General features: G+C 31.3%; 1 protein-coding gene across 2 annotated transcripts; it reads left to right on the top strand.

The window, feature by feature from the left end:
* The first annotated feature begins 785 nt into the window (after positions 1-785).
* Positions 786-9563, top strand: LOC110654821 (uncharacterized). Of its 2 annotated transcripts, XM_058147114.1 has the most exons (5): positions 786-1038; positions 4518-4869; positions 4951-5028; positions 5121-5186; positions 9429-9563. In XM_058147114.1, the coding sequence occupies exons 2-5, from the start codon at positions 4645-4647 to the stop codon at positions 9501-9503; spliced, it is 444 nt and encodes a 147-aa protein (XP_058003097.1). In that variant the 5' UTR covers positions 786-1038; positions 4518-4644; the 3' UTR covers positions 9504-9563. The 2 variants fall into 2 exon arrangements, 1 of the variants encoding a protein (XP_058003097.1); XR_009148891.1 differs by lacking the exon at positions 9429-9563 and having other exon boundaries at positions 2154-4869; positions 5121-5601.
* The last annotated feature ends 264 nt before the right edge of the window (positions 9564-9827 follow it).

The raw sequence follows: 9827 nt of genomic DNA on the forward strand, positions 1-9827 counted from the left end.
ATTTTTATAATTATACTCATATTAAAAAAATTATCAATTAAATTTAATACTTTTTAACTCTTAACAATTATATTTTATCGTGACGTGACATGATGTGATGTGACGTCAACATCTTTATTACATTTAATATTGCTCTAAAATAATAATTTTATTAATAATAAAATAAAATTAATAAAAATTAAAAATAATTAAAATTTAATTAATAATTTTTATAACATAAAATAAAACAATAAAAATTTAAAAAGTATATAAATTTTTTAACAGTTACCTTTTTTAACAGTTACCTTTGTATATAATTTTCTCATAAATTTATAACTGAATCAAAGATTTAGAATTCTTTTTTTTAATAAAAAAATATTTAGAATTCCTTGTTTATACTAAAACTTGAGGAACGTACATTATTGACAAAACACAGAAAACGACAAAAGGAGAGAGGATGCCTAACTTGCAAATAGCAAAAAGTTAAATGCTTTCGATTGTAATTTAATTGGGCTATTTAAAGTTTGGAAAAAGGGTCAAATCATCTTGAATTTTGAGATGAGGGTTAAATTTATCCAAATGTAAATTTCAGTATAAATATGCCCATAATTTTCATTTTAAAGCTAAATTAATCCCTCCCCTATCAGAACTGAGGCACGTGTTGCAGATGTGTAATTAAAGAGTGTGATTTAAAAAATAATTAATTTTATATTATTGATTAAGAGAGAAAAAAATAAAATATTCTGCCTACAATTAGGCGAGAGTTGGTTTACATGTGTTCTTATTATAAGGAAAAAGAAAAAAAAGAAAACAAACAAATAGTAGAGCTAACTTTTCTCTTTAAAATCCCAAATTCCCAATGCATAGTTCAAAATCAATTCTACTTCTCCTCATCGTTGTTAATGTCTCCCTTTTGAAATTGATTGAATGTCTTTGAATGGATTGAGTTAGTGATTACTAGAAATAGGGTTTGGTTCAAGATCTTCGGTCGAGATAGACGACTGATGTGTTTGGCGTTGTCCCTTAATATCTCCATCACTGTGAAGTCATTGAAACAAGGTAATTCTCCTTTTTTTTTTTGTTAATGATTTTTTATTTGCACATACAGCAGATACTGTTGTTTTTTGATATGCTTAGTATTTGGATTTTCTTTTTTAACTGTTGAAACTTAAAATTAAAAACAAGGGAAGGGCTTCAATGCTATATTAGTTCATCTTCTTCACATATAGTGCACTGAACCATGTTTTGTGGTCTCTTGTTTATCAGTTAAAAGATCATTTTTCATATGCATAATCATGCAAATAATAGAATTTTTTATATATAAATAATAAGCTATCATGTATTATAAATAAAATAAAGTTATTCACTGTTCTACCAATGTCTCACCAGCTGTTCTTTATTGTAAGCAATATTTAATTACTCATTGACTAGTGATTACTCATTTGACTTTACTTTTATGTTAAGCCCATAGTTTCTTTGTTCAGTTGTTGCAAGTTTCTGGCTGTGTTGTTGTATGGTAGGTCTACTATAAATTTTCACAGCTGTGATGGTATGTTTAATTGGGTTGTTTTGTCTTTGCATCATAATCTAATTATTACTTTATTCATAGTTACTGAACCCTCTAAATATTGTTTTTGCATAATAATTTTTATAAAATCCAAGAGAAGTTTGCTAGAAAAGCACAAATCATGGCTAACACCAATTTGAATAAAAGTTGGGGATATGTAATACACAATTCAAAGAACTATAACTGAATAAGCAATCAAGTGAAGCTAAGTTTTTAAAAAATCTATCTATACAGTTTGAAAGTCCACTCTATACCACTTCACCTATATAAGTTTAATCACTTCAACAAAAAATCCTAATAACTCCACATTTTTTTTATTTGAACTGCTTGTCTCTAGAATAATTTCAGCTAAAACCAAATTTTACCTTTTAAATGAAAAAAATTCAAAAAATGCAAATACATATAAGGTATTTACCTTCTTCACCAACTTGCATTTTGAATTTAATCTTGTCTTGTTGATAATATAATCTATGAATTATTTTCCAACAAATGTTTGCATATGTTATTTAATATTCCTTTCTTATTGTTTACATATGTTGTTTAATTTTCTTTTCTTAACAAATTTGACTTGCATTTTATTTTTGTTTCATTTTCTTTCAATGTGTAGCGAAAATGGCATTACCTGTTAATGTGAGAATGCACCATAAGGGTTATTTTATTAGGGACCCAAAACTGAGATATGCAAATGGGAAACTTGAGATGTTTCTTGTAAATAACATTGACAGGCTCCATTATGGGAGGCTTCAAAAAATGACAAATTATCTATCCTACAAAGTTAGAGTAACTATTTATTGGGCAAAGCCTAGGTATGATTTGGAAAAAGGGTTGAGAGTGGTCAATGATGATAGGGTTATCGTTGACATTTTAAGCCTTTATGGTGAAAATGATTTTATAGATTTTTATCTAGAACATGGCATTCATGAACCTAAGGTACTCAGTGATGGGGCTAATCAAGCACCTTTTATGGAATGGTATCAACCTAAAAACCTTGAAAAGGCACCTGTTGATGATATTCATATTAGTGGAAAGGAAGAAGTACGAGACAGAAGAGCTGGATAGAGCAATGAGAATATTGGTGATTATGATGTTACCCATTCTCTTGACTTAGATGAGGTTGATATTAATGGTGGATTTGTTATTCATGAAGATTGTGAAGCAGACTCTATAGACATAGAATTTCTAAGTGTTAAGGAGAAAAAAGGAGAAAAATGCGTCATAAAGTGCCAAAAAATAATGATGATAGTGGAAGTGATTTCAATTCAATGATGAGGTTGGGGAAGAAAGTGAAACAAAGGAAGAACAAACAGAAGTAAGTAATGATGAAACAACAGTTGCCATGAAGAGGAAAGAGTAAATGAGCCTATTGGGAATGACACTGACTATTAGGACTCTCATAATGAGGGTAGTGCAAAAGCAAAGTATAATGATGATGGTGAGGTATAAATTCAAAGGAGAACCTCTAAGAGAGTGGTGTATGATCTAGAATGTGATCGCCCATCCTTTGTTTTAGCAATAGTTTTTGCAAATAATGCTGAATTAAAGGATGTAATTATAAAGTATGCAGTCAACAAGGGAGTTAAAGTACACTTTTCAAAAAGTGAACCAACTAGGGTGAGAGTAGTGTGCAAGAAGGGGTGCCCCTAAACTATAATGGCTACTTACGATACAAGGAGTGGGGACTTCAAGATTAAAACATATAATCCCTAATATAAATGTTTCAGGGTCTACTAGAATAAGATTGTGATGGTTAAATTTTTAATCAACTATTACAAGACCAAAATTCAAAACCATCCAGGAATGATATTTAAAGACCTTAAAAACAAGGTTAAAGTAGATTTAAAGGTTGATATTGGTGTGAATATGTGCAAAAGGGTTAAGAGGGCAATTAAAAGGGAGTTGGCTGACAATTATAGACTTGAATATGGCTAATTGTGGGATTATGCAGAGGAATTAAGGTTGTCTAACCCTGGCACAACTATCCAACTGGCATTTGAATAGGATACTAATAGATTTAGTTAGTTTTATATTTGTTTTGATGCATTTTAGAAAGGCTGGCTAGGTGGATGCCAACTAATTATTGGTCTAGATGGTTATTTGTTAAGGATAATTTGCAAGGGGGAGTTGATATCAGAAATATGATGGGATGTAAATAATCACATGTTTCCAATTGCATAGGCTGGGTGTAGTATGAGGCATGTAATAAATGGACATGGTTCTTAAGGTTCCTGAAGACAGATTTAAATATCACAGACATATCATACCTTACCATTATCAGTGACATGCAAAAGGTAACTGCCAAAGTTATATATTTTTTTTTCCATTTTTTTGTTTATAATATGTTTTAGTGGTTTAAGTGGTTAATTGGACACTTTAGCTATGCTAACATATATATTATACCTTATTGAGTAGGTATTGATATAAGTAGTTAAGGATGAACTCCCTAAATTTGAACATAGGTGATGGCAATGCATATTTTTAGTAAATGGCAAAAAAGATGGAGGGGTCAAGACCTAAGAAAGCAATTTTAGAGATGTGCTAAGAGTTGTTATCTTGAAGATTTTTATGATTAGTTGGAAAATATGGACAATATAGCTTCTAGTAGTGTTGAAGCACTCCTAACATACCCTCCACCCACATGGTGTAGAGCATCTTCTCTTTCAGTTGCAAGTCGAGAGTAGTTAACAACAACATGTGCGAGGCTTTTAATAGAAGCATCCTGCAGGCAAGGTCTAAGCACATAATCATTATGCTTGAGGAAATCAGGGTATATGTAATGAATAGGATACACAAAAAATAGATGAATGCAACAAATGGTTCTCATTCATCAGTCTAGCTATAACTAAAAGGCTAGAAGACAATATGGAGAGAGCTTTTAATTTCCACTTAGAATGGAATGGAGATAAAGGGTTTGAAGTGTTTGAGAGGAAGGATAGGCATGTAGTTGACATTCAAAACATTTGTGCACATGTAGGTCCTGGGACCTTACTAGAATTCCATGTCCGCATGGAATTTGTTGCATATATCATAATCGCCTAAGTCTTGCATATGTAAGTCACTGGTATCGTAAAGAGACAAACCTCAAGAGTTATGAGCATGTGATGCAAACACTGAAGGGGAGGAGCATGTGGATGAAAATGAACAAGGCTCCATTTAAGCCTCTAGAAGTGAAAAAATCACCTAAAAAACCTAAGAAGTTGGGAAGGAAAGATAAGGATGAACCCAAAAAAGTTAGCAAACTTTCACGGAAAGGAGCGCAAATGACATGCAGCAGGTGTAATCTTTCTAGCCATAATACCAGGTCCTACAAAGCACCTGCTACAGAGGTAAATATGTATATTCAATATTTAAATTATAAAGTTATTTATATTATCAAACTCACAATTAATGTCAATTTCATAATGTAGAGCACTACCACAAGTTGGAAAAGGAAGAGAATCAAGGAGCAGTCAACAGGAGTTACCTCACAACCACAACCAAGTGAGGTAATAATTTGATTTTTCAAATTAAGCTTATGTGAACTTATTATACCTCCCCAACCTAAGTCCTTATATATTTATATTTTATGAAATGTTAGGAAAATACACAACAAGGCACATGCCATGAAGTTCCTACTGAAGCAATGGGTACCACAGAGACAATTGTAGGGATTGATGAAAATCACGTTTACTCTCAAATTAAATTCACAATCAATTCTACTTGATATAAGATTGCTTGCTAAGCTTAAAAGAGCATTTATGGGAGGATAATGCATTAGAACCTCAATTTTTAGAGTTTAATTGTTAATTTAATTTTTTTGGCATCTGAAGCTCTTTTTTTATTTTTATTTTTTATTTTTATAATTCAGTCATGCATAATTCTGCATAAATTTTGGATTCTTTAGTTGTGCAAGAGTTTAAAAGGGCATTTAAATTGAGTTCTATGCTAGCAAGTCACTACCAAATGTGACAATCTACTCATCTACATGATTTCAAGTGGATTGAACCATAAGATCCAACTTGCTTAATATTTCTGTTATGATCATAGATTACTTCAATTTAGCGCACTAAGTTTTTGGTAAATTTATATATAAATTTATTGCATGTACTGCTAATAGTGCTTTGTAGAGCTAAAAGAAAAAAATGCACAAAAAAAATTTACTCCTTCAATTCTACTAATGAAGATGATAAAGGCCATGAGGTTATCTTTGATGTTTTACTGTCAATATATGCTGTCTTTCCACAACTTCTTTTCTATTTCCAATCTTTGGTGTCTCATTTTTACAATATCTGTTGTTCTTTGCTATTTCATTACTTGTAGAATTTTGCCAACATCTTATTGGTCTTCACTATGGCTTTTGGGTTATCTACATCTTAAGTGTGCCAACATTTGATGTTACATTTATCTGCATTTGATTCTGCAATACAATGCACTTATCCTTTGCATTGTCTACACAAATGTCAACTTTCTGAAAGAGACAAATTTAGATTCTCATTTAAATTTTCCATAGCTCTAATCATAGCATACATCATATTTTGCTTCTCTTGACTAGCATCAGCAAATGCCACCGCATGTTGGAGCCTAAAATTAGAATCACTAAGTTGTTTCTATAATGAATCCACTTTCTAATAGGCATCTTTAAGGTGAATCATCTCTTTGCTAAGTTCCAAATTAGTTTCAAATCCTTGATTATGTTTTCTATGTTTGTGATCTCAGAACGTAAAGCACCATGTTACTCCTATGTCCCATCCATAGAGACATTTACATTTGCATTTGACAACTAATACTCAAATTCCTCCAAATGTTTCTCAAGTGAATGCATTTTTTCTCTTAGAGTTGAGAACTTAGAATTTGCAAGAATTAATTTATCTTTAACTTCTATTAAGCTTGCTTTTAACCTTTCCACTGAGTTTCACACTATTGCTATTGAACTTTTGCAAAGTATTTTCTTTGGCTTCAAACAGTAGACCATGGATTTATCAAGGTTTGATTTTAGTTCAACTTTCATTTAACTAAACCATTTAAATTGAATATTGAGACCAAGATTATGCGTGAAAGAATATAATTTTAGGATTGTTATACATGCACTAGTAAAAATGGAGAATTTGTAATACCCCGAACCTCTGAGCTCTGAATAGTATAATTTTTAGTCTGTGACTAGTACTTTTCAAAGATACCATGAGGACCAAAAATAAAAAGAAAATTAATTGAGTTAGACACAATAAAAATTCAAGTGAACCAAAAGCCTAAGGACTCATCGGGTATTATGAAAAAGAAGGATTATGACCCGATGAGGGGCATTTTGGTCAATTCACTTCAAGAGTTAATTTTTGACCAAAATGACGATTAAATTAAATGAAAATAATATATTGAATTATGAAGGAATTTTGAGAAAAATTATGTGTAAATGTAAAAAGAAAAGAAAAGAAATAAAAATTTAAGTTTAATTACCTTTATGACACAATTAAAATTTTAAGAACAATGAGCTTTGGACAACTCAATTAAAATTAATTAAATAAATCAAAATTAGAATAAATATATAAAGGAACAAACCCTCTCTTCCCCCCCCCCCCCTCCCCCACAATTTTGTACCACCACCCCTCTCTCTCTCCCTTTCCATCTTTCTCTCTTCTTCTCCTTCCTTCGTCCACCATTGATTTCCTTCCAAGCTTTTGATTCCCTTGAATTTCCTCCATAAATTCCATAGCCCACTAGAAGAAAACAACAAAGAAATCTTTGATTGATGGATTGAAGTAAGAAGAACAAGAGAATTGGAAGAAAATTTGAAATTGGATAAAATCATCAAGAGGTAAGTCTCTTTCATGTTTAATTAGTTATACAAGCTTTAAATCAAGTTAGATTGTGATGAAATTACATGAGAAAGTATGAGAATTATGCATTTATGGAGAGGGGAATTTTAGGCCAACTTGGGAAAAACTTAGGGTTTGATGTGTTTTAATTTAATTGATGATGAATTAAAGTTTAATTGAAGTAGTATACATGTTTGGGGTAGTGAAATTGTATGGGATTTGCATAAATTAGAAAATGGAATATTAGGTTTTATGTAAAATTAGGGCTTTTGTAGTATGTCATGCAATTGAGGTTTATAAGACCTAATTATGGTCATTTGGCATATTTTAGTTGAGGATTTATGTTGAATTGATGAGGTGTACATGATTAGTAAAGTAAATGTTATGGAATTGCATGAATTGTGAAGTTGGGAATTTGGGAGTTTGAGGAAAATTTAGGGGTTTTGTGCTATGAAGTGTTATGGATGTAGTAATTTTTAATTATGGTCATTTGAGGTGAATTAAATATGAGTTAATGTTGGTTAGTGGAAGTAATTAAGGGAGGTGACAATTGAACCTTAGGGCAGAAATTCTAGACACTGAGTCCAGTGTGCTTGTCAACTCATAAGTTGAGCTACACAACTCCAATTGGTGTAAAACCAATTGGAAATGAAACTTAAGACATAGGGCTATAATTTTCATGAAGATACCTTGCCCAGAAAATGGACATAAGTTACACTAAATGAGCCTTGAACCTGGAGGTGGAAATTCTTGACACTGTCAGTGTGATCACATGAACAGTAAAATTTGCATTATCATAACTCTCTCTATAAAACTTAAAACTAGGTGATTCTTGAATCGATGGAAATCTTAAACATAGTAGAACATTTCATATGAAGAACCTAAGACCAAATTATGAACTTAACCCAACCAAATTGCTGAGCAAATTTGGGTCAACAATTCTGCCAAAACCTAGGAGCTGCAGAATTGGTACACATGAACAGTAAAATTTGAATTGTCATAACTCTCTCTAAAAAACTCCAAATTAGGTGATTCTTGAACCAATGGAAACCTTAAACATAGTACAACATTTCATATGGAACACTTAAGACCAAAATTATGAACTTAACCCAACCAAATTTCTAAGTAAAGTTGGGTCAACCAATCTGCCAGAACCTGAGAGTTGTAAAATTGGTACACGTGAACAGTAAAATTTGAATTATCATAACTCTCTCTAAAAAACTCTAAATTAGGTGATTCTTGAACCGATGGAAACTTAAAACATAGTAGAACATTTCATATGAAGAATTTTAGGCCAAATTATGGACTTAACTCAATCAAATTACTGAGCAAAATTAGGTTGACAAATCTACCAGAACTTGGACCATGTGAACAGTATCTAGAAATTTAATCATAACTTGAGTTACAAAGTTTCAAATTAGGTGATTCAAAAAAGGGAAATAAATTTAAGACCTAGATAAAAAATTTTTATGAAGAATATCTCATCAAATTATGATGGGAACTAGGTAAAAATTGAATTCAAAGATTAGGGCACCAAGCTGTCCAAAATCTAAAACTCTTTAAAATTTATAAAGCTAACTTGGGATGCATTAGACATTCATGTAATGAGCACTTGGAAGCAATTGAGATGATTATTGAGGTATTCTATTTGTGTGTTTTCAGTAAAAAAGAAGTTGGGATGGATAAGGAGAAGTAAGGAGAAAGGAGATCATTGAAGGTTTGTGCACAACTAACTTAAGAGTATATGGGTACTCATTAGCTAACTAGCCCTTCCCTCATTAATAACAGTTAGAGAGGTTGATTTGCTTTGTCGTGGTGTACAACACGGCATTTATCATAAAATTTTCTGTCATGGTCTAAACTGTGTGTTGATGTTGGCAACACTTATGATTTGTGATTTGTGATTTGTGATTTGTGAATTATGATCTCCTCATTGAAATGTGATTTCAATAAATGGTTCTTATGGTGATGTTTTCATGATCATGGAAAATGTGATTTTTTATATTTTGAGAAGTTGTGTTTTACTTTAAGTTTTAAAATTATAGTTGTACACCACTGAGTGATATACTCAGCGATAGCTTATTATGCTGTCGTAGGTAAGGGAAAGGAGAAGGCTGCTGAGTGAGAGACTTGGGAGCAGCTTTTGTATTGAATTTGGGTATTTACATTAGGTATACCCCTATAATTCCTTTGATGTATTTTGTAGCTATATGTATGGATGTACGAACGTTGAGCGGTTTGTATTAAAAAGCATTACCTTGCTATAACATTTTGAGTTTGTAAATATTTTTATTTTATTTTGAGACTTATGTAATTGTAGATTTTGATAATGTTAAGTTCATTATCTCTAATGAATGAAACTTTTGAAAATTGAATGTTCACTTCAAATATAAATTCAGAAATTTTTTGTGAAATGGATTGAAGAAAATCTTTGACTTGACTTATATTATGCTTTCAACAACTAATATATTTGAGTTTTGCTAAAGTTTTTAACT

The sequence above is a fragment of the Hevea brasiliensis genome, chromosome 5 (assembly GCF_030052815.1).
Source record: "Hevea brasiliensis isolate MT/VB/25A 57/8 chromosome 5, ASM3005281v1, whole genome shotgun sequence".
Classification (NCBI taxonomy): domain Eukaryota; kingdom Viridiplantae; phylum Streptophyta; class Magnoliopsida; order Malpighiales; family Euphorbiaceae; genus Hevea; species Hevea brasiliensis.